This window comes from Chiloscyllium plagiosum, unplaced genomic scaffold (genome assembly GCF_037043375.1).
Source record: "Chiloscyllium plagiosum isolate Xiang-an unplaced genomic scaffold, Cpla_swu_hap1 HiC_scaffold_1, whole genome shotgun sequence".
Taxonomy (NCBI): Eukaryota; Metazoa; Chordata; class Chondrichthyes; order Orectolobiformes; family Hemiscylliidae; genus Chiloscyllium; species Chiloscyllium plagiosum.
In genome coordinates, this window is record NW_028270139.1 from 135,054,603 (window position 1) to 135,080,812 (window position 26,210).

Sequence of the window (26,210 nt, forward strand, 5' to 3'; positions counted from 1 at the left end):
GCCATTCAATCATGGCTGATGGCATTTCAACTCCACTTACCCGCATTCTCCCCGTAGCCCTTAATTTCTTGTGACATCAAGAATTTATCAATTTCTGCCTTGAAGACATTTAGCGTCCCAGCCTCCACTGCACTCTGCGGCAATGAATTCCATAGGCCCACCACTCTCTGGCTGAAGAAGTGTCTCCGCATTTCTGTTCTGAATTTACCCCCTCTAATTCTAAGGCTGTGTCCACGGGTCCTAGTCTCCTCGCCTAACGGAAATGATTTCCTAGCGTCCACTCTCTCCAAGCCATGTATTATCTTGTAAGTTTCTATTAGATCTCCCCTTAATCTTCTAAACTCCAATGAATACAATCCCAGGATCCTCAGCCGTTCCTTATATGTTAGACCTACCATTCCAGGGATCATCCGTGTGAATCTCCGCTGGACAAATGTGCACAATAAATATAAGTGGAGAAGATAATGTCATTGACAGGGCTGGTTGTGTTACCTAGTATGCACATTTTGTACATGCATATTGAGCACATTTTCATTTCTCAATTTTCTGCTGTTACATGCTTTACAATAAGCTTAACATTTTCAGAATGGCAGGATGTTACACTAACTGGCCTATTAGTTATGTGCTTTTTGTCTCCTTCCCTTTCTAAGGTGTAACATGAACAATTTTCCAATCCTCTGGGACGTTTCCAGAATCTGAGTAGCCTTGGAAGATTACGATTGGTTCAGTCATAATCCCCATAATTACTTCATTTAATATCCTAGGATGCAGCCCATCAGGTCCAGGGACTTATCAATCTTTAAACCCATTTATTGCCACCTTCAGGGTACAATGGACCTGAACACCCAGATTTCTCTGTACATCAGTTTTCCCTTGGGCTTTTCCATTTACCATACAGTTCACTTTTGAATTGGATCTTCCAAAATGCGCATTTTCTCTAGTGATAGTTACATTTTGCCCCTTGATTATTTAGATTGCACCAAGACTAGGTCTCAGTGAAAGGAAAACTGCCCTGAAGACAGTGAGTAAGTCAACTTGATGTTAGGTCCCAAACAGAAAGATCAGCAAGAATTACAAGCGGAGTGAGTGAATGAATCTCATTCAATGTATACATGGGAATAATATCATCTGGCTCACTTATTCTAACATGGAGAGATATGACAGATGAAGACTGACTGAGAGTAAGGTGATGTTTAAAGTGAAAGATTGCTGGCAATCTTGGCACTTTAAAGTGAGCATGGCAGAGAACAAATTCTGTAAATGAACATGGATGACCAGAGGAGCCATTAAGACAGTCACAGCTGAGAATCATGGGAAAGTACTTTCCAATATTTCCCTTGTCAGACTGCAGATCTTTGTGTGGTTTCACAACTAGATCTGGTACCATCTTACTGGCCAGCACAATAGGGCCATGGGGTCAAATCACCTACTCATTATCTGAATTTTAATATGCAATAATTGTTCCTTTATCTTCAGGGATTCAAGATAAAGGTGAGCCCAGTGTTCTGCAATGACTATGCTATACTAGCAACGGCAGCCTCTCTCAGACATGTAAAGAGTTTTCTCTGACCATCAGCATCAGAAAGATAAATGTCCTGTCCAGAATTCTCATATTGCCAATGAGATACTGGAGTTTGTCAATAGCTTTAAATATCTAGGCTCCACAACAATTAGCAACCCCTCTCTTGCTGAAATCCACATGCATTACAAAAGCTGCTGCTACTCAAGCAGAGTAAGAGTGGACAGTAACAGCAACCTCACTGAAAACATCAAACCTAACAATCTACCAAGTCAATATCCTTAGCACACTTCTCTGAAGTAGTAAGACCTGGACGACATATTCTACACAGAAGACGATGTTGAATAGTTTCCATTTCCACACTCTCGGGTATATCCTCTGCATCTCTTGGCTGGATAAGGTCATGGACTCAGGTTTTGGAGCATGAAAATTCCATCAACCACTTGGCCAATGTCTGCATTGGCCTGGCCACACTCATCCAATGGATGATGACTTGTAGAGAGTAAGCAGCTCACTGGCTCACATCACCTAGGCATCCACCACTACTACAAACTCAGATGCATGATATGAAAATGGTGGATGCTATATTAACATCGACAACTAGGAGATAGTCAGTTGTGAGAGGTCAGAGCAGTCTGAGACTATTTGAAAGGACATTGAAAGAAGGAAGCAGAAACAATAAGCATAGCTGGCCATGTAGAGGGCCCAAAGGATATAGAGGCTGCAAACCTTACACCTTCCCGTTCTTTACTTTGCAGCAAAATTTGCAATGAAGCAGGGCTGCAGAGTAGCAGAAAACACTGCTTAATACAGTTCACCCCCATTGCATAAACCATTGTCTTATGTATTTTTCTTAGAGCAATTCTAAATTTAGATTAGATTAGATTCCCTACAGTGTGGAAACAGGCCTTTCGGCCCAAGAGGTCCACACCGACCCTCCAAAAAAGTAACCCGTCCAGACCCATTTCCCTCTGACTAATGCACCTAACACTATGGGCAATTTAACATGGCCAACTCACCTGAACTGCACAGCTTCGGACTGTGGGAGGAAACCAGAGCACCCAGAGGATACCCACGCAGACACAGGGAGAACATGCAAACTCCACACAGACAGTCACCCGAGGCCAGAATCAAACCTGAGACCCTGCTGCTGTGAGGCAGCAGTGATAGCCACCGAGCCACCCCATTTACTTAGCTGATTATTTTGGATCCCTTTTCTGAAAGGGAGTTTTAGCATAAAAGTTAAGTTTCCAAGTTCAGTAGCTCTGCATTTTATAGTTATGAAAGCAAATTTGCATATTTTAACTATAATCTAAATACTTAATTTATGATGTATGAGGATGCAAAGATTTTAAGTAAGTTCACCGCGCATGTCTGATTTACATTACAACGGCATTCCATAAACTGTTGAGAAAAGCACAAAGCTATTTTTTGAAAACAGATGTTAGCCAGAGGCTGAGTTCTAACTATTCTGATATGACCACGTGAACAATTTCATGGTTAGAAACTATCACAAAACAGGATTTCAGTCTGACTTATAATCAAGAAGCAATAGGGAAGATGCAAGAGAGGGAAATGAAGTTTTTTTTTAAAATAAATTAATTTGCACTAAATTCAAGAAGATGCAAGAGGAAGTCTGTTCAAGTGAATCCTGCTGCTAAATATTCAGAATGACAAAAGCAACAAGATTAAAATATTTTAATGAAACACACTGATTTTATACAGTAAAATTGCAATAAAATAAGTCAATTCAAAGTGTTTCATAGAGTAGAATTTTACTTCAATGTAGCATGTTATATTTGTAACAGTACTATGCATATTCCCATTATGAAATAAGTTACACTTTTAGGATCAAACATATATTAGCATAGAAAATTACTTGTTAACTTGACACAAAACCACATTTTCCCCCACTAAATATTTAAATCTTACAAGACATAGTAAAGTACATTCTACTCACCAATAATTGAACATAATGGAATCCTATAAGGACACAAGAAATAGAAGCAGGGTAGACCAATGGCCCCTTCAATTTGCACATCATTCAACTGAATCATGGTTAAACTTGTTTCTCAACTCTCCTTTCCTGCCCTATCCCTGTGAAAGCTAATAGTACAGGGATAAACACACAATACAATATTAAGCTGTCTTATTACATCACATTTCATGCTTTCTAGTTAAGTGCAGGATAAATAAAAGTGCAAACAAATTATGCCAACTAGCATATTAAAATTTACATGCAGTCACATTACACCTATTCCTCACAGAAAAAAAAAAGATGCAAAATATTTGACAACAGGACAGGTAGGTTGGATAGCTTTGAAAATATTAATTGAAGGGAAAGGGAGAAATAGAAAGGTCAGTGAAAGGAAAATGGTTTTCAGAAGACATCTGAAGACAGGAATAGGAAGAGAATTTCAAACAGTGCCTTCAGGAATCAAATAGTTTATTTGCCTTTTTTTTGAAAAAGGTCTCTGAAACATATTTATTATTTCACTGTGAATATTTAGCTCATCTCAAACGCTTGAGACATATTTCATTTGCATGTCACGAGGCACAGGAATATGTTCTGAGCAAAGTGTCGCGGCCCACCTCTAATACATCAGGCTAACAGATTTGAAGGCAGACAGTCACATAATGCCCGCTTTTCCACTCTCAGCAGCAGATCATCAGTCTGTAAACATAGATATAATCAAATTTATATGCAAATGCTCTTTCCTCTTAAAAATAATCTATATTTCTTTATGTTGCAATTTGACTGTAGTCCAAGTAATCAGCAAGTTTGAATGTCACATATAGCCAACACAATTTAGTTCTAATATGAAAATAATTTAGAATATTTAAAATACTGAAGCAATATTTAAAATATAGTTGAAAGTATTTCAGATTTCTGCATTGCATTAATAAAATGTACTAACAATTTATGATCTTAGTCAAAGCATACAGATCATTGAAGGTGGCAGGACAGATGAAGGAGGAAGTAAATAAAGCATACAGGGTTCTTGGTTTTATTTACAGTATGAGTACAAGAGCAAGGAGGTGGATGTTGAACTTGTACAAGATACTTGTTAGACCTCAGCTAAAGTACATGTATGGCTGCGAGTGCCACATTGTAGTAAAAATGTGTGTACTCATTGTACAGAGTGCTAAAAATTGGTATTTACTAGAATGGTACCAGATATGGTGAACTTTAGCTATGAGCATAGATTGAAAACATTGGATTGTTCTTCATGGAAAGAAGGCAGCCAAGAGGAAATCTGATTGAGGTTTTCAAAATCATGTGTGGGTTGCACAGAATAGATAGGATGAAGCTGTGTCTACTTGTCAAAGAAACAGCAAAGGGCGTTGGTTTAAAGTGATGTGCAAACGAAGCAGGAATTATTTGAGAAAAAAAACGTTTCCATCTAGTGAGTTGTTAGGGTATGGAAAACACAGAATTTAGTGGAGGCACATTCAATTGAGGTATTTAAGAGGGCAATGGGCGTTTTTTGGATAGAAATGGTGTCAAGAATAGGGAGAAAAGGCAAGAGATTGGCACTAGATAATAGAGTCAGTGTGGGCACCATGGGCTGAATGGCCTCCTTCTGCACCATAATAAATTGTGATCCTGATCCGGTGATTCATCTTTTAAAAAAAAAAGATACAAATCAAAAGGAAGTGACTCATCCCCAAATATAAATATGATTATTTATTCTCAAATGGATTATTTATTTTAGCGATGAATACTAGTGAAAAGCTGGAGAATACAATATTTAAGCAGGAGGCCAGTCTAACATCCATCACAACCAAATCATGTTTAAGTAAAGATCTCTGGAAAGAAATAGAAATGCAGATGCTAAGATATTCCATATGCAAATCCTAAGATAAATCTCGAGGTACTTCGAATTGCAACATCAAAAAGGACTTTTAAAAAGCAACATCCAGAAACGTCAGTATCTCAGTCATTTGAGCAGAGCTCAAAAGTTGCAGCAATCACTTCTCAAAGACAAACTAGATGGCAACAGATGGAGGGGTCAACCTTGGATAGTTGGATGACATATCAAGAGTGGTTGCACATGAACTACAATGGATGGGTGAGGATGACAACACGGATGAGCGTGGAGTGCAGATCTCCTCTGTGGGATAAGCAGTAGCAACAACAGTAGTCAAGATGATTTGGCCCTCTGGTTACCCATTGCCTATGACAATGAACTAAATGCAATTTTACATAGTGAAAGGGATGCTTTCCTCACCCCTTATTCTAACTGCAACTCCATATATAATTCAGATGATTTTATGGTGATATATTGCAATAAGTGTATCTGACAATTTGCGATGATTTTACGGTGATATGTTGCAATAAACATACCTACCAATTTGCATAGTGTTAATGCAATCCATCATACATTTCACCACCTCTGAAAGTTAAGCTATGTTTTCTTACATAGCTGTTAAAATTTACCTACATGAACACTGTTCTGTTTGTAAATTAAAATTACTGAATAAATTTTGAATGGCTCCCAGCGATAAATGTTTAAGTTTGTTCTGCTTCGATTTACTTTATCGACTGGTTATAATGAACAATATACATTTACCCTAGTGTTTAGGTTATTTGCAGTCCTTTTCAAGTCTTGTAGTGCTCTCTGCATAAATTCAAACGCATGGCAGTCAACACAGGGACGACCTGTGGAAGAAGTATTAAAAACAGATAAAATGCGCTTGACAGTTATTATTAAAATCTCATGTCTACAACACATTTAACAAGTTAAAACATAAATTATCATAAACACTGTTACTGTGTTATGTATATAGCAGTAATTCAGGGATCAAAATATTTTTGAAAGATCCACGTGAGATTTTTGACAGCTACTTTTTAGTTTTCAGGGATTCCTTTTTTTCGTTACCTTTGCCTCCCCTCTTCTGCCAACCCCTCTCTCCACAGCCCATATCCAACTTTTACAGCACCTTTTTACTCTATTTTGCAATTCTTCTTTTCCATTTGCAAATTCACTTCACCCCAGTCTGACTCCCCAGGCTCAACAACCTCACATTTCACCTGTCCTCTGGCTGTTCTACCTGTTTCATCACTCTACCAGTGGTCCTGCTTCACCTGAACATTTCTTCCAGCACTATGACCTCAACAGACTTCCTCCTGCTGTCAGCAATCCTGTTGCTTCTCTAATCAGAGGCTGCTTCTTCCTATGTTTTCTGCTAAGTTTACTATGAGGAGCAGATTCTAATTGGTTACCTTTTGATTGGAGTAGTTTGCTGGCAAAGGGAGCTTGGCAAGTCTTTAAAAGGGACATCTAGAGTTCAAAGTTTATATGTTCCTTTCTGAGGGTGAAAGGCAAGGTTGACAGGAATAGGCAACCCTGGATGACAAGAGATATGGAGGCTTTAATGAGAGGAGGTATGGCTCAAATACAGGCAGCTGGGATAAAGGGAATCCCTGGAGGTATGTAGGGGTTACATAGGTCCCACAGATATACCATCTTCAGGCTGAAGAAATTCCTCCTCATCTCCGTTCTAAAGGATCATCACTTCATCTGAGGCTAAGTCCTTGGGTCCTAATCTCTCCTATTGGTGGAAATATCTTCTCCATGTCCACTTTATCCAGGCCTCTCAGCATTCACTAAGTTCCAAGGAGATTCCCTCCCATCCTTTCAAAATCCATTGGAGTAAAAATTCAGAGTCCTCATCCGCTCTTCATGTGACAAGCCCATCACTCCCAGGAACAATTTTGTAAATGTCCTCTGGACTCTGACCAAAGCCAGCAAATCCTTCCTCAGATATGGCACCCAGAACTGCTCACAGTATTCCAAATTCAGTCTGACTACAGCATTGTACAGCCTCAGTAGTACATCCCTGCTCCTGTATTCTCACATATCTTGAAACCATAACAATTTATCCTTGGAATCCTCCCACTTCCTCCAGACCAAAGGGGTAGCCATGGGTACACGTATGGGCCCCAGCTATGCTGGTCTCTTTGTTGGCTACGTAGAACAGTTGATCTTCCGTAATTACACCGGCACCACTCCCCACCTCTCCTCCGCTACATTGATGACTGCATTGGTGCCACCTCGTGCTCCCGCGAGGAGGTTGAGCAATTCATCAACTTCACCAACACATTCCACCCTGACCTTAAATTTACCTGCAGAGGGCTCACCTTCATTCCCCTACACTCTCGGATCAACGAGTTCAACATGCGGCGTGACATCGAACAATTCTTCTGCCGCCTTCGCCTCCGTGCCTACTTCTTCAACCAGGACTCTCGCCCACCCTCTGACAACCCCTTCTCCCGCCTCCAACACACCCCATCCACCTGGACACCCCATGCTGGCCTCTTACCCACCCTCGATCTCTTCATAGCCAACTGCCGCCGCGACATTAACCGCCTCAACTTCTCCACCCCTCTCACCCACTCCAACCTCTCACCCTCGGAACGTGCAGCCCTCCACTCCCTCCGTTCCAACCCCAACCTCACTATCAAACCAGCAGACAAGGGAGGCGTGGTAGTAGTTTGGCACACCGACCTTTATACCACTGAGGCTAAACGCCAGCTCACGGACACCTCCTCCTACTGCCCCCTTGACCATGACCCCACCTCCCACCACCAAACCATCATCTCCCAGACCATCCATAACCTCATCACCTCAGGGGATCTCTCATCCACCGCCTCCAACCTCAGTCCCACAACCCCGCACCGCCCGCTTCTACCTCCTGCCCAAAATCCACAAACCTGACTGCCCCGGCCGACCCATTGTCTCAGCCTGCTCCTGCCCCACCGAACTCATCTCTGCATACCTCGACACGGTCCTGTCCCCCTTAGTCCAAGAACTCCCCACCTACGTTCGGGACACCACCCACGCCCTCCACGTCCTCCATGATTTTCGCTTCCCCGGTCCCCAACGCCTTATCTTCACCATGGACATCCAGTCCCTGTACACCTCCATCCCCTATCACGAAGGACTCCAAGCCCTCCGCTTCTTCTTTTCCCGCTGTACCAACCAGTACCCTTCCACTGACACGCTCCTTCGACTGACTGAACTGGTCCTCACCCTGAACAACTTCTCTTTCCAATCCTCCCACTTCCTCCAAACCAAAGGAATAGCCATGGGCACCCGCATGGGCCCCAGCTATGCCTGCCTCTTCGTAGGATATGTGGAACAATCCATCTTCCGCAGCTACACTGGCACCATCCCCCACCTTTTCCTCCGCTACATCGATGGCTGTATCAGTGCTGCCTTGTGCTCCCACGAGGAAGTTGAACAGTTCATCCATTTTACCAACACCTTCAAACCCGACCTCAAATTCACCGGGACCATCTCAGATTCCTACCTCCCCTTCAGAGACCTTTCCATTTCTATCTCGGGCGACCGAATCAACACAGACATTTGCTATAAACTTTACCGACTCCCACAGCTACATAGACTACACCTCCTCCCACCCTGCCCCCTGTAAAAACACCATCCCATATGCCTAATTCCTTCGTCTCCGCCGCATCTGCTCCCAGGAGGACCAGTTCCAAATCCGTACAACCCAGATGGCCTCCTTCTTCAAGGACCGCAAGTTCCCCCCAGACGTGGTCGACGATGCCCTCCACCGCATCTCTTCCACTTCCCGCTCCTCCGCCCTCGAGACCCGCCCCTCCAACCGCCACCAGGACAGAACCCCACTGGCCCTCACCTACCACCCCACCAACCTCCATGTACAGCGTATCATCCGCCATCATTTCCGCCACCTCCAAACGACCCCACCACCAGTGATATATTTCCCTCCCCTATCAGCATTCCGAAAAGACCACTCCCTCCGTGATTCCCTCGTCAGGTCCACACCCCCCTCCAACCCAACCTCCACTCCTGGCACCTTCCCCTGCAACCGCAAGAAATGCAAAACTTGCGCCCACACCTCCCCCCTTACTTCCCTCCAAGGCCCCAAGGGATACTTCCATATCCGCCACAGATTCACCTGCACCTCCACACATCATCTATTGCATCCGCGACACCCGATGTGGCCTCCTCTATATTGGGGAGACAGGCCGCCTACTTGCGGAACGGTTCAGAGAACACCTCTGGGACACCCAGACCAACCAACCCAATCACCCCGTGGCTCAACACTACAACTCCCCCTTCAACTCCACCAAGGACATGCAGGTCCTTGGACTCCTCCATCACCAGACCATAGCAACACGACGGTTGGAGGAAGAGCGCCTCATCTTCTGCCTAGGAACCCTCCAACCACAAGGGATGAACTCAGATTTCTCCAGGTTCCTCATTTCCCCTCCCCCCACCTTGTCTCAGTCAAATCCCTCGAACTCAGCACCGCCTTCCTAACCTGCAATCTTCTTCCTGACCTCTCTGCCCCCACCCCACTCCGGCCTATCACCCTCACCCGACTTCCTTCCACCTATCGCATTTCCAACACCCCTCCCCCAAGTCCCTCCTCCCTACCTTTTATCTTAGCCTGCTGGGCACACTTTCCTCATTCCTGAAACGTTGATTCTCCTGTTCCTTGGATGCTGCCTGACCTGCTGCACTTTTCCAGCAACACATTTTCAGCTCTGATCTCCAGCATCTGCAGTCCTCACTTTCTCCTCTTAAATTTACCTGGACCATCTCTGACACCTCCCTCCCCTTCCTGGACCTCTCCATCTCCATTAATGACAACCGACTTGACACTGACATTTTTTACAAACCCACCGACTCCCACAGCTCCCTGGATTACACCTCTTCCCATCCTACCTCTTGCAAAAATGCCATCCTGTATTCCCAATTCCTCCACCTCCGCCGTATCTGCTCCCAGGAGGACCAGTTCCACCACAGAACACACCAGATGGCCTCCTTCTTTAGAGACCGCAATTTACCTTCCCATGTGGTTAAAGATGCCCTCCAACGCATCTCATCCACATCAGGCACCTCCGCCCTCAGATCTCACCCTCCAACCGTAACAAGGACAGAACACCCCTGGTGCTCACCTTCCACCCTACCAACCTTCGCATAAACCAAATCATCCGCCGACATTTCTGCCACCTCCAAAAAGACTCCACCACCAGGGATATATTTCCCTCCCCACTCCTTTCCGCCTCCCGCAAAGACCGTTCCCTCTGTGACTACCTTGTCAGGTCCATGCCCCCCTAGAACCCATCCTCCCATCCTGGCACCTTCCCCTGCCACCACAGGAACTGTAAAACCTGTGCCCACACCTCCTCCCTCACCTCGATCCAAGGTCCTAAAGGAGCCTTCCAAATCCATCAAAGTTTTACCTGCACATCCACTAATATCATTTATTGTATCCGTTGCTCCCGATGCGGTCTCCTCTACATTGGGGAGACTGGGCGCCTCCTAGCATAGCGCTTTAGGGAACATCTCCGGGACACCCGCACCAATCAACCACACCATCCCCTGGCCCAACATTTCAACTCCCCCTCCCACTCTGCCGAGGACATGGAGGTCCTGGGCCTCCTTCACCGCCGCTCCCTTACCAGACACCTGGAGGAAGAACACCTCACTTCCACCTCGGAACACTTCAACCCCAGGGCATCAATGTGGACTTCAACAGTTTCCTCATTTCCCCTTCCCCCACCTCACCCTGTTCCAAACTTCCAGCTCAGCACTGTCCCCATGACTTGTCCGGACTTGTCCTACCTGCCTATCTCCTTTGCCACCTATCCACTCCACCCTCCTCCCTGACCTATCACCTTCATCCCCTCCCCCACTCACCTATTGTACTCTATGCTACTTTCTCCCCACCCCCACCCTCCTCTAGCTTATCTCTCTACGCTTCAGGCTCTCTGCCTTTATTCCTGATGAAGGGCTTTTGCCCGAAACGTCGATTTCGCTGCTCGTTAGATGCTGCCTGAACTGCTGTACTCTTCCAGCACCATTAATCTAGAATGCCTTCATAAACTGCCAACTGAACCTGCAAGTTAACCTTAAGAATCTGAAATAGTCCCTTTGTGCTTCAGATTTCGAAAGCCTTTCCCATTAAGAAAATACTCTGTGCCTCTATTCCTCCTAGCAAAGTGCATAATGTCATAATTTCCCACAGTGGGCAAAGAAGCGCCAGATGGAATACACTCTTCTAGCTTGTCCAAGTCATCCTGCAGCGTTCTTGCTTCCTGAACACTACCTGACTCTCCACCTATCTTTGACACACCTGCAAATTTAACAACTATGCCTTCAGTTCCTTATCCAGATCATTAATGTATAATGTGAACTGACCCCATTGAACTTGCTGGCTGCCATTTTGAAAAATGCACGTTTATTCCTACTCTCTACCTTCTGCCAGTCAGCCAACCCTTTATCCATGCTAGCACACTGTCCCGAATACCATGGGGTCTTTTGTTATTCAGCATCCTCCTATGTGGCACCATGTCAAAGTCCTTCTGGAAATCCAAATAGATCACATCCACTAGCTCTCTTGTTTAACTTGTTCATTATTTCCTCAAAACATTTTAACAGATTTGTCAGTTATGACCTCCCCTTGATGAAGTTGTGCTAACTCAACACCATTTCACATGCACTTCTAAAGTACTCTACAATCTCATCCTTAATAATGGGCTCTAAAATGTTACCAAGAACTGAGGTCAGACTAGCCAGCCTGATTTTGTTTCTTCTGATTCACTCCCTTTTTAAACAGGGTGTTGTGTTACATTAGTCATTTTCCTGTCCTCTGGAACCCTCTCTGACTCCAGCAATTCCTGAAGAATCACCATTGCCTCCACAATCTCATCTAGTCCAACCTTCAGATCTTTCAGCTTCCCCATCACCTTCTTGTCAGGTGATAACGACTACACTCACCTCTGCCTGTCTCTCAACGTTCTGGTACGATACTGGCACTTTCTGCTGAAAAAGTTGATATAAAGTAGCTATTCGGTTCCTCCACTATTTCTTTATTCCCAATTACTACTTCCCCAAACTCACTTTCCAACAGTACAATGTCCACTCTTACCTCCTATCTAAACAACCTATTGCAATCTTCTTTAATATACTGGTTAATATAACCCTCACAATTCATCTTCTCTCCCCATATTGCTTTTTCAATTATACCCTCCTCTGGTTTTTAAAAGCTTTCCAATCCTCTGGCTTCCCACTAATCTTCACCACATTGTATGCCTTTTCTTTTGCTTTTATGCTGTCCTTTTCTTACATGGGTTTTCTATACCCGGATTTATTTTCAGCTCCACATCCTGACGACTGCTAGGGGTCCGGTACATAACTCCCATCAGCATTATCTTTCCTTTGCAGTTCCTCAACTCTACCCATACAGATTTCATGCCTTCCAAGCCTATATCACTTTTTGCCATTGATTTAATTTCATTTCTTAATAACAAAGCAACAACAACCCCCTCTGGCAAATGCCTATCCATTCAATGGGACATGTATCCTTGGATACAGAGGAACCTCGATATCCGAATATCGGATTATCTGAAGGAGATCTCAAGGTCCTGATAGAAACATTACATCAAAGATTGTTTCCAACACTGATCACGTCTTTTGTTTACAATGATTAAAAGTGAAGTCAGCTTACTGACATGCTGCTGGAAATTGGTCCTGGACTGATGGGAGCCCAGGCATCATCTCCAAATGACTGACCTCCCGCCCTCTCTCCCCACATACTTCAGTTGCAGAACAAAAGGTGTGTGTGTGCGCATGCGCTCTATTTGGAGATTCACCTTCCCCGAAAGGCAGCAGCAATCTTGTCCAGTCCGGCTGCCCCCTGGAGTGGATGGAGGGGGGTGGGGGTGATGGTGGCAGGAGGGGGTTGAAGGGGGCAGGTTGGGGTGCCATTGGACAGGTTTGGGGATGAGCGTGGGGCTGCATTGGACGGGGTTGGGGACATGCGTGGGACAGCGTTGGGAGCGGGCAGGGGGTGGCGTTGGGAATGGCTTTGGATGGTGGGCGGGGGGCTGCATTGGACAGGGTTGGGGGCAGGCAGAGGGCGGTGTTGGACAGGGTTGGGGGGGCGGGCAGGGGTGCCATTGGACGGGTTTGGGGATGACCACTGGGCAGCACTGAACAGGTTGGGGGCGGGCGGTGTTGGACAGTGTTGAGGGGCAGTGTTGGGGTGGGCGGGGGTGTGGAATTGGACTGGGTTGGCGACGGCTGCATTGGGCGAGGTTGGGGCGGGTGGAGGGAATATTGGATAAGGTTGGGGGCAGGCAGGGGGTCGGTGTTGAACGGGGTGGGGGGGGTCTTGCGCAATGCTGCTGCTGCCTCATCGCCCAAACAGGGAGCGGACTTAACAGAAAACTCTGAGCCCAGAGGAAAGGTTTTGAATCAATTAACCGAATAATCAATTATCCAAACAAAATAGTGCCTGCCCATCTCGTTCGGATAATCGGGGCTCCTCTGTATTTAGATCCCTGTCCTGATACTTTTGCAGCCACACTTCACGAGCCATAACATCATACAATTTCAATCTGAGCCAGAAGCTCATTTACCTGGTTCTGTATATTGCATGTATTTAAGTGAAACACCACCCCGCCCCACTTCTCAGTTGTCGTTTATCAGCTTCCTGATTATTTCCCTACTCTTTGGATGCAGGTTTGCTCGCTGAGCTGGAAGGTTTGTTTTCAGACGTTTCATCACCATACTAGGTAACATCAGTGAGCCTCCGGATGAAGCGCTAAGGGCATGGCCTGCTTTCTATTTATGTATTTAGGTTTCCTTGGGTTGATGATGTCATTTCCTGTTTTTTTCTCAGTAAAAGAACAGAAAATGACAACTTCCCAAGAAAACCTAAACACAAAGAGAAAGCTGGCTACATCACCAGCGCTTCATGCGGAGGTTCACTGAAGATATTACCTGGAATGGTGTCAGTGAGCAAACCTACATCCAGAACATCAACCTGAGCTACAAATCTTCTCAAAACTCCCAACTCTATCACTTGTTCTGGACACCTCAATCTTTCCAAGGCCCTCCACCTCCTTAACTTTTTTTCCCCATAATTTACCACGCAACTGCACCCAGCCCCTCACTGCTTTTTCTCTAGAATGTAGAAGGGTGATCTGATCGAAGTCTTCAAGATATTAAACAGAAAAAGTCAAAGTAGATAAACTATTTCCACTGGTTGGGGACTCTAGAACCAAGAGGCATAGTCTGAGAATAAGGGCCAGTCTATTCAGGAGCAGTGCAATGAAAGAATTCCATATTCAAACACTAGATGTTTGGAACTATCTTCAACACATGGCAGCTGGATCAGTTGCTGGTTTTAAATTTGAGTTTGATTGTTGTTTGTTGAGCAAAGGTATTAAGGAGTATGGAGTTAGGCAACAGATCAGCCATGATCTCAACGAATGGTGGAACAAACTCAAAGAGCTGAATATGCTATCCGTGTTCCTATGTTCTATTGAGTAGTTATTTCTTTTCAAGTGTCACTTGATACAGCAGGACATCATCTCCTCAAGCCTCCAAAACAAAAAATCACAGGCATTCTGATAGTTCCACTTTCCCACATAGCCTAATAATTCTGCATCTGCTTGCGTATGAAGAATCCATCTACTTAAGCGTTATAGTCATACAGCATGGAAACAGACACCTACAATAAAAATGTTCAAAAGACTGCTTCCACCGCTTGAGGAAGAGAGTCCCAAAGATTCAAGTTAGAGAAAACAAACTTGCCTTAAATGGGCAACTCCTTATTTTAGATCAGTGATCCAAAGATGCAGAGGAACTATCCTTTTCACCTTCATCCTGTCAAGACCACGCAGCATTCTATATATTTCAATCAAGTCACCTCTTACTCTTACGAATTCGAGTGAATACAAGCATAGCCTGTCCAATCTTTCCTCCGAATACACCCTCCCAATTCAGATATTAGAGTAGGAAACCTTCTCTGAACTGCCTCCAGTACACCTCCATCCATCCATCCATCATTAAATAAGGAGATTAATACAGTACAAGGTGTTCTCATTATGGTCTCACTACTGCCTTGTAGAGATAAACCATAACTTCCCTGTTTTGTATTTTATCCTGCTTGCAATAACTAACATTCTATTAACTTTCCTAATTACTTGCTGCATATTAAGCTTTCTTAATAGTTTCTTTACAATTTACTTTCCCTACCTATCTTTGTATTCATTCGCAAATTTTGTGACTCTACCTTACGCCCCTTCATCCAAATAACTTAAACAATTATAAAAGCACAAGATCCCCAGCATTGATCCTTGTGGCAGACCACATTGTCAACTAGAAATTGACCCAATAACACCTTTTTCTTGTTAGCTAGCCAATCTTCTATGCATGGAGAAAGTGAGGACTGCAGATGCTGGAGATCAGAGCTGAAAAATGTGTTGCTGGAAAAGCGCAGGTCAGGCAACATCCAAGGAGCAGGAGAATCGACATTTTGGGCATAAGCCCTTCAGGAATCTTCTTTAGGGCTTATGCCCGAAACGTCGATTCTCCTGCTCCTTGGATGCTGCCTGACCTGCTGCGCTTTTTCAGCAACACATTTTTCAATCTTCTATGCATGCCAATATATTACACCTTGCTTTTAATTTTCCACAAAAAACTTTTATGTAGCATCTTATCAAATTCTCTGGAAATTTTGTAGATCAATTGGTTTCTCTTTACCCACAACATATTACTTCCTGAAAGAACTTCAATAAATTGATTAAACATTATTTTTTCACAAATCCCTACTGACTTACAAAAACTTAAGCTAACTGGCAGTGTCCATACCCAAGTATTTGTTTGCCCCAGTCTTTCTGAATACAATATCAGAAGGGAAAGTCTTTTGTAAGCAAAATGTTTAACCTAAATTCTTAAAATTAATTTTTGGTATGTAGGTATTGCTGACTACAGCCACTCCTAGTTATCCATTTGATACAATAAAGAGGCTCAATAGAAGGACAAATCGGGTTTCCTTCCCTAAGGCACATCTTTACAGCAAATGGATGTACATGACAACTGGACAGCTTCACAGTCACTTTCACTGCCAATTTTATATTCCAGATTTTTGTTTTATCTGAATCCAACTTCTGAAACTGCCATTCTGGGATTATCTGTACCATTATCACTTTTAAGATTAATTTTGGCTGAGCTGGAGGTAGTCATACATCTTCCTGCCGCTGGTCACCCAACACATACCCATTCCTGATGGAGGGCTTTTGCCTGAAAGGTCAATTTTCCTGCTCCCCAGATGCTGCCTGACCTGCTGTGCTTTTCCAGCACCCCTCTAATCTTGACTCTGATCTCCATCATCTGCGGTACCCATTTCTGCCTACCCAAAACATATAGCATATACCACCTTACCATGATACCTGGAAGAGCAAAATCAAACAAACCATTTGCTTGCTGGATGGGTTTTGATAATTAGCCATACAAATTGGTATGTAGGTATTGATGACTAGAGCCATCTCTAGTTATCCATTCGATACAACAAAGAAGCTTGATAGAAATACATAATGGGTTTCCCTTCCCTTAGAGACATCTTTGCAGTAGAAAGGGATAAACCCTTACCATCACTACCCAGTGCTCTAAAATGTGAATAAACATACATGCAAAGGCTTTTTTAAAAAAAAACAAAGACACGTTCCGCTTTCACGCCGGGATGCGTCTTTATTTCGTTTTGCTCTCAGCAGCCTCCTGGAAAACGGACCTTTAATTCCAGGAGTTTCCCAGGCAACCCAGGACAGTCAGCAAGCCCTATCCAAGACAGTTCAAACTGTCATGCAATGAAAATACGGATTTGGACATGGGTGGGGGAAAAGAGAATCGGGAACTTACTTTCAGCCGGGATCACAGTCCCAGATTCGCCGTTGGCTTCGACTATGAAGCCGGCAGCGAGCAGGACGAAGACGCAGAGCGAAGGAACGGCCATGATCGCCGCGACGGCGGCAACAGCAGCGACCCTGTTTCAGACGAGGATGGGTGGGGGAAGAAAACCTGCGTTATTTCCAATTACCTATCGAAAAACTGCATTTTTAAAAATTAAATGGCAACGAACCCCTCTCAAAACCGTTCTAAGTATAAAACCTACCGAGAGAAAGATTTCAAATTTAAAACCACTCGACCGTCCCAAACAGCCCCGCCTCGATCTGACCAGGCGAGCAACGGTTGCGTAGGGAAGGGCGGTCATGTATATGATCGACGTGATGTTTAACCAATCGGCGAAGCGGCCCGACAGGGGAGGCGGTTCTCCCTCACGTCAACCATATTGACTGACTGCAGCATTGGCCGTTCTTTCATTGGCGGCTCCCCAACAGGAGTGGGGGAGGGTTTTGGGATGTGGGCGGGGCTGCAGCGTGGTTGTGTTGCGGTTGTAGGAAAAGGGACCCAGCGGCGAGGGGGCGTGACCCTATGGCAAGGAGGCGGAGCCCACAGCAAAGGCTCTCGTCGTCCCGGTTAATGCCCGTCCATTCAAATCTCCTTCTTCAAGATGGCGTCCATGAGGGAGAGCGACACAGGTTTGTGGCTGCACAACAAGCTCGGCTCAGCCGATGAGCTCTGGGCGCCTCCTAGCATCGCTTCGTTGCTCACTAAGGATGTCGTGGACAATATCCGAGTGTGTTTTCACGGTTTATCGTCGGCAGTGAAGCTCAAACTGCTTTTGGGGATCCTGCACCTTCCCAAGCGGACAGTAGACGAGGTGAGGCGCCTTTGCTTCTCTCTCAGTGTGTGTGTGCGCGCGTGTGTCAGGAGCTGGAAGGGAAGCTGAAGAGAGCGCGCCAGGAAGTACATGAAACATAGGGGTCAAAGCACTAAATATAACCGCCCCTTCTCAATGTAAGACGTGTAAAGTTTTTTATATGTATGTGTCCATTGTGAAAAAAAAGCTGATGGATCATCGCCAAAGAGTTTGTTTTTACTGTGATCATAGAAAGGGAAACTGTGCTAAATAAGCTTTTTGGTATGCGTTTAACTTTAAGCAATGAATGTAACAGGTTTTTTTTCAAAAAGTCATCTAACAATAACGGTTCATTGTAGAGATTCCCAACCTATATTGGCAAAGGTTCGTCTTTTCCAAGGACACATTTTATCATCTCTGGAGGACCTTAGGAAGCAATGTAAAGCGCATAATGTCAAGAATGAACTTGAACATAAAAAGAACATTTAGTACGTCAGCTTTATCTGAGCAGAATGAGCTTGTTTGTTAGTGCACAATTTGTGGAATCTTGGTTTGATTTGGAGTTTCAGCTGCAAATCACTCGCAATATTCAAGAGACTTTCATTCTTTTTGATGTAAGTGAAGAAATTCCAGCTTCATGCTTATGATTTGGAGATGCTGGTGTTGGACTGGGGTGTACAAAATTAATAATCGCACAACACCAAGTTATAATCCAACAGGTTTAATTGGAAGCACTAGCTTTCGGAGTGCTGCTCCTTCATCAGGTGGTTGTGCAGCTTCTTGCTGTTATGTTGAGGAAAGGTAGGCAAGTAATTAATTCAACTACTCTTTGGACAGCACCACATTTTAAATAGATATCCAGAAGTGGTCAAGGAATGCAATTAAAAAATTATGTTTAAGCTGAAGCAACATAAACATCAGTTGTGTAGATTGGTAAGAATTCACAATAGTTAAGAAGAATGGGAGGAGATTTTAACTTATTCATTCTTGGTTTAAGACTGTTATTGACGAGACCAGAATTTGTTGTGCATCCCTAATCACCTTTGAATGGAGTGGTTTGTTAGGCTATTTCAGTGGTCTGTTAAGACCTGATCATGTTCCTATCAATCTGTAGGTGAGATCAGGTGTAAAATAGTAGATTTCCAACCCATGGATATTTATGAATCAGTTGGGTTTTTACGACAATTGATCGTTTCATGATGACCAGTACTATAACTAGCTTTCAACTCTGAAATTTAGCACTTGAATTTAAATCCCACCAGTTTTCAGAGTAGAATATGAACCTGAAATATTAGCCTGGGCCTGGGATTGCAAATTGTGACATTATTAGTACACCACTATCTTCCCTCATTGAAGCATATACAATTATTAAAGAACTTGATTGGGTAGATATTAAGAGGATCTTCCCTTGGATTCTGAGTTTAGAACTGGGGGTTGCATTATGAAGGTAATGGAATGGCTGTTTAGGATTCAAGATGTTTCTTCACACAGGATTGTAATTCCTTGACACTTTCTACCCCAGAAGGATGTGGTAATGTTGTGAACACTCGAGGATATCAATAGACTTTGTTTTGGGCATGGGAAATTGGGAATTATGAGGATTGGGTGGGAAAGCCACAGCCTTATAGAATGAATGGGAATGCTTGAGCTTATACATAATGAGACAGCTGAGAGACTGTATAACCTATTTCTTATGTCTTGTCTGCAAAAATGTCAACAATTATGCAACTGATTGTGGGATGAGACATGACCTGCCAGCAACTTCCGCTCTACTTGAAAATAATGCCTTTTCAATTAATGCTAACCAAATAAAACTTGCACCAATCGACTGAAACCATCCATTTGCCTTTGTGATGCCATGGGGTGGATCAATTGCTATAGTAAGGGTAGAATTGTATATCTGAAATATGTTACTATGTCTTTTTAGTTGGAACTGTATTGTTAAAAAGGCCTACTGTTTATGTACAGGAACAAGATGTTGGGGCTTTGGGTTGTATTTTAATTTCCTTGGTTTCATACTATTTTTATCAAGAACATTAGCACAAACACGCTGGTTCTATTTTTGTGGTCAGTGTTGAGTAAACAATAATTGCAATTTCCCACAGTCTTGTACTGTTAGATATGATTCTGCCATTGGGCAGTACTTGTCGAACAATCCCAAATGTGCTAACAGTTACACTAAACTTCGATTTAAGGTAATAGTCAAGGTTGTTGCACATACTAGGAAATGTCATGCATTTTATATGTCAGGATCCATTCTTTGGAAACAGAAGGGCTCAAGGTTGCCTTTGAAATGAGTGGCTTGCAAGTCCATTGTGGAGACCAGTTTAAAGTCAACAAACTTGCTGTAGGCCAGACTGGATGAGGATGGCAGATTTCCTTGCTTAAAGCACCTCTGTGAATCAGTTCTTTTTATTAATGACATTCATGCTAGTTGTCACAGTGATTCTAGCTTCCAACTACATAGTTATTACTAGAAATTTAATTCTGCCAACTGCTGTGGTGAGATTTACACCCATGGCCTCAGAAAATTAACCTGGATCTCTGGATTCCTGATACATTGCCATCACTATGACACCATTTCTCCATTAAGATCTGGTCCCCCAGCTAGTATAGGATAACTTATATTGCAGAGATTTCTAATGGATTGGAATATGATTGTCTGGGACTGTTGCAGAGGAGGATTTGGATTCATGGGGGTAATGTACAAACCACTTAATTATTGTATGGATATAGTTATGAATCCTGAGTTTTAATGTATAAGAAATGCCAGTCAGCCCATTTTAATTGATCTAATCGGGTTTCTAATGCATGCCGCTGTTCTCTGTCATTTGCAATATTGTCTAAATTAATCTAGGAATTTTAGTTCCACCACTGTATTTGAAAGTTTATTGTACATGTTGATTATTTATAGCCGAGTGAAAGATTTCATCAGTTCTAAAATTACACTTTTCTGAAATGAGCCTGTTTCCTACTTCTACCACAATTTATTTTTAAGTAGCATTGTATCCTTCATCATTTTTCTAGTGCTCCGTTTCCACAATGAAAGTCTCTTGCATCACCTCTTATATCCACTGTTAAAAATCACACAATACCAGATGATTTTTAACTTTGTACACCCCAGTCCAACACTGGCATCTCCAAATTATATCCACTGTAGTGGAGATTAATTTTTTCAACCTTTGATATTGAAGACATGGTCCAGCTAAATACCAGAATGTTTTATTACCTGTTTTGTTGCATATTTTACTGTTCTGCCTATGTAATTCTATTAACCTTTTAGTTTAAATGATTGCCATGCACTGCTTTGGCATCATGACCATTGAGCATTAGATCTCCTTCATTGCCTTTTTCATCATCACTTGTGGAGTGAATACATAGTCTGTCTAGTACTTTGTCAGACATAAACAAGCAGGTAACACTCCTGCTAATTTTTACATCTTATCCTTCTCAAGCTGTGACTTATTAACTCCCCATTTTGAGTTGGCAAAGCTGGATCATAATGTAGGGAAAATGAGAAATTGTCCATTTTCAAAAAAAGAATAAGAATAAAACATTATATAACTGGTGAGCTGTTGCAGAACTCCAAAAATTAGAAAAATCTGCCTGACCTAGTGCATCCATAGCAAAACGTTAGAATACAGGTACAACGAATAATTAAGAAAGCAAATAGAATGTCATCAATAATTGTGAAGGGAATTGAATGTAAAACTAGGGAGGTAATACTTCGATTGTACAGTGTACTGGTGAGACCTGAACTGCGTTTGTAGTATTGCATTCCTCATTTTAACGTAAGATGTATATATTGGAAGCAATTAAAAAACACAGATAAGCTCAAGGGACAGGTAGCATTGAGGAGGCAGGGAGGGTGTAGAAGGGTTTGGACAGGTTAGAAGAGTGGGCAAAAAAGTGGCAGATTAAGTACAATGTGGGAAAATGTGAGGTCATGCCCTTTGGTAGGAAGAATAAAGGCATGGACTATTTTCTAAATGGAGAGAAAATTCAAAAGTCTGAAGTGCAAAGAGACTTGGGAGTTCTAGTCCAGGTTTCTCTCAAGGTAAACTTGCAGGTTGAATCAGTAGTTCCGAAGCCAAATGCAAAGGTGGCATTTATTTTGAGAGGACTTGAACATAAAAGCAGGGATGTGTTTGAGGCCCTATAAGGCTCTGGTCAGACCACATTTGGAGTATTATGTGCAGTTTTGGGCCCCAATTCACAGAAAGATGTACTAATCCTGGAGTGGGTTCAGAGTATGAGAATGGTCCCAGCAATGAAAAGCTGGAAAGTTTTAGGACTCTGGGTCTATACTCGATGGACTTTAAAAGAATGATGGGAGGATCTAATTGAAACTCAAAGAATACTGAATGGCCTGGACAGAGTGTTTTCATTGGTAAGACATGCTAGGATCCGAGGGCACAGCCTTTGAGTAAAAGGAACACTTTTTTTAGAATGGAGATAAGGAGAGACTTCCTGAGCCAGAGAGTGGTGCATCAATGGAATTCACTGCCACAGAAGGCTGTGGAGGCCAGGTCATTGGGTATATTTGAGACTGAGACTTGATTGTCAAAGGAATGGGGTTGAGAAACTTAGCAGCAGACGGACTGAAAAGTCTAATTTCTCTTCCTATGTCTTATGGCCTTATGGGATGTTCTTCGGACTTGTTGGTGCTGTTTCCACACTGGGGAGTCTATAAATATTATGGCTAACTCAGCTCTAAAAATATTCAATATTTTGGCCTCAACCTCAAGCGCTTTCAGTGGTACAGGCTCACCACTCTCTGGGTAAAGACACTTTTCCTTATCCCCATTTTAAATGGCCTACCCCATATCCTTAAACAGTGACCCCTGATTCTGGACTCCCCAGTTTTATTTCATTCCAGATCATTTCATTTATTCCACTTTGGTTTCCTGACTTTGCCTTCATTTATGTTCAAATTATTTCAACAGTTGTTTTGGGTCCATTTTACTTAATTTTGAAACCCATTTTAGACCATGAAGATTTCAGATATCAGAAATAGATAATGGTAATTAGTTCAGTTGAGAGAGGCAGATGCAAACTTGCTGACAAACAGAGGTTCATGTCCTCTGTATGGTACTGGGGTTTGAGTCCCCTGGGGTGGGGGTGATGAGGTTAGAGTCCTCTGTGCAGTATTGGGGTTCAAGTCTACTGAATGGGTTTAAGTGAGGTTTGAGTCCTCCCTGCTGTGCTGGGGTTTGAGCTTTCAGTTTAAGTGAGCCCCCGTGAGAAGTAAAGTGAGAAAGGGGTTAAAGTCCCCGAGTGGTGAAATTTAAGGCTCTGCAAGTCTTTGTTCTGGAGGAAAGAGACCCGTGTGGTCCGCTGCAAGGGCTTTCTCTTTTTAGAAGTATCATTTCAGTGAGAGGATCCAAAAAAAAAACCAAGAAATGCTGAAATTAAGGTTGTACTAACACTTGTGTTGAAAAAGGAAATTTTGATGTTTAAAAATTTTGGATTGTTAAAATCCTGGTTCAGAAAATCCTTTTGAGCAACTGTTTTGCCTTGCTTGAGTTAGGATCTCAATTCAGTGTGTTTTGTGGGCAATGTAATGGGGCAGATTTTGTTTTTATATTGAATTGTCCAACATTATGTCCTTAAAACAAATTGATCTGTTTGAAATTCTACAATGCCTGTTTTTAAAAAAAAAACAGTTGGGTCAATGGTCATGCTTTAGCCAGATGAGAATATTGTATTAAAATATCTTTGCTGTTTTTTTAATGCACAGTGTTCACAAAAAGAAGTGCATTTTGAGTTTGATGTTTTGTTAAGAATTTACAGAATGTTAGAACTTGAGGCTGACCTGTTTTAGTTCTGTTCATTATTGGTAAGACTTCATTGGCCCCTTTCATATTGCAAATTCAAAGAATGTTGATCTCTACCAAAGTTGCCACTATGATTCCGATTGTTTTATTTGGGAAGTTTCATTTGGAGAACATGTTTTAAAATATTCAGCATTTGTTTCCCACGAATGTTTGAGATTTAAATCAGAACTGAAACTGCCTCTTCAATGGCTAAGGCACAGGGAAGATGTTGTTTTCTTGCTGTTCCAGATTTTGGAAATACTTTTCCTGACAGCTTTCACATTAGCCAAGTATTAATTTATTAAAGGAAAATAATTTTTGAATAACCTGAATGAGATACCCGAGGGTTTGATTTTAGGACCGTTGATTGTTGTTTCTCTATGGAGTGATGCATGAGGACAGACTGGATTTTGTTTTCAGATTGGACTTTACTGAAGGAGATTTTGGAGTATTGGCTCGTTACCACTCGACTTGGAGGGGATGGAGTGGTCACTAAAGACTGTGGATTTAAGAACTTTACTAGTGATTTCTTTTCCAGATGGTAGGATCGTTCAAATTCTATTTACTGTAACAGGCGAGTAATTTTTGTTGTTACAATCATTGTATGCTGTGTGTCAATAACTTGCTTAAATACTGGCTATCAGAGTCTCAGAAAAGTTGGTAGTGCTGTCCAGGTGGTAATCATGAAATGACAAAAGGAGGGAATGAGAATTTGTATTGGGTATGAGCAGGTAGGGAAAGATTTAAGTTTTGAGTTTTGTGAAACAAGAGGTTCAGCTGAACATGACTCAGAACAGATAAGAACTTGCAGTTAACAATGGGATGCTGGAGCTTAGGGTAATGGGTTAACAAGGTGGAAGAACATGTATTATGTAGAGCCTTTAACAATGTTGAAAGCATTAAGTATATAGTGTCAGTTTAACAAGATGAAAAGAATTCATTATGTGAAGCCAGTTAAGGTTAAGAACATTCATTGTGTAACAGCAGATGGCTTAATCTTTACTGTTGATGTTTGCTGGTTGTAACGGTCATCCAATCAATATGTATGTTACCTTATCCAAATGCTTCTCCCTGTAAAATGACAATATAATTCATTAAGAAACTGCTGTGCCAGAGAAGACTGGGAATCCATATCCCTGTGCACATGGGTGATCGTTTTCTCTCTGTCTCCCTCCAGAATAAAGATGGAGGTAAAAGTACTGTCTCTCTGAGCGTTTTGCTTCAACTGAGGAGGGGTGGGAGGAACAGGGCAACAGTTTAGCTTATATTGTTTTAAACTAAATAGTTAAACTAAATAGCAAATAGGACTGAATAGACATGTGCCCAGACAGAAACAAGCATGATGACTTAAACAGCCATCTGGAAAAATGTCTCGCCATCTGTCTGTTAATATAATTGCCAGGTCCCTCATTATGAATGCTTGATTGATCTGTAATGGATCAGCTCAGTATGGTATCTGTTTACAGCAGTAGCCGTTGGAGTGTTAGTTTTGACATCTTTTGAAGTTATTATCTTTTGGGTTTTTTTAATGTCTCTCCACATTTATTTGGACAGGTTTCTGACCTGTGAAATGAGTAAACCTAGTTATTCAGATTATGAATTGCAATGTCTGACACTTTTTCTGAAGATTGTAAGAACAACAGTTTTCTTCAAGACGGATTGTGAATGGGTGTTTTTCTCATGAGCATTCACAGACTTAATATAGTTATGATATGACTCAGCTACAGTGAGTGGAATTCAGGTAGGATCTGTGAATGGAGAAATGGCATTTTCATATTGGGTCATCTGGGGTGGGGAGAGTGGCCTGGAACATTGGTATGGATTTTCACGAGTGAGGCAACAAATCTTGAGCTCAGAGTACAAGAGAACGGAGGTGATGCTGAACATATATATGATACTTGTTAGGCCTCCAACTCATGGGCAATGATATCAGCAGGTTGAAATCTGCACTGCTTGCCATCAGGAGCACGAGTGGTCGAAAGGTGGTGTAGTGGAATCCATTAGACCATAGACCATAAGGTACAGAAGAAGAATTAGTCCATTCAGCCCAGTGTATCTGGTCAGCCATGTGATGATGATTTTGACGTTTCTCAACCCCATTCTTCTGCCTTCACCTTGATCCCCTTCCTATACAAGAATCTATCTATCTCTGTCTTAAATATAGTCAATGACATTGCCACAGAAAGTTTTGAAGGCTATGAGATCTACAGATGCAACACCCTCTGACTGAACGAATTAATTTCCATTCGAAAGGGTTGCGCCTTCACTTTAAGACTGTGCACTTGGGTCCTAGTCTCTCTACTCATGGAGACATCTTTCCACTTGCA

General features: G+C 42.7%; 2 protein-coding genes across 2 annotated transcripts in view; one reads left to right on the forward strand and one right to left on the reverse strand.

The window, feature by feature from the left end:
* Window positions 1-3,202: 3,202 nt before the first annotated feature.
* Window positions 3,203-17,695, reverse strand: nicol1 (NELL2 interacting cell ontogeny regulator 1). Its single transcript, XM_043712889.2, has 4 exons — window positions 17,480-17,695; window positions 17,227-17,351; window positions 6,094-6,182; window positions 3,203-4,193 (listed from the first exon to the last, which is right to left on the reverse strand). Exons 2-4 carry the CDS (start codon window positions 17,318-17,320, stop codon window positions 4,122-4,124), a joined length of 255 nt encoding a protein of 84 aa, XP_043568824.1. The 5' UTR covers window positions 17,321-17,351; window positions 17,480-17,695; the 3' UTR covers window positions 3,203-4,121.
* Window positions 17,696-17,736: 41 nt separating this feature from the next.
* nelfa (negative elongation factor complex member A) overlaps window positions 17,737-26,210 on the forward strand; it is an 81,860-nt gene continuing 73,386 nt past the window's right edge. Inside the window, exon 1 of the mRNA XM_043712769.2 lies at window positions 17,737-18,088. Coding sequence (XP_043568704.1) covers window positions 17,879-18,088 — 210 coding nt within the window. The 5' untranslated portion in view covers window positions 17,737-17,878. The remainder of the gene's footprint in view (window positions 18,089-26,210) is intronic.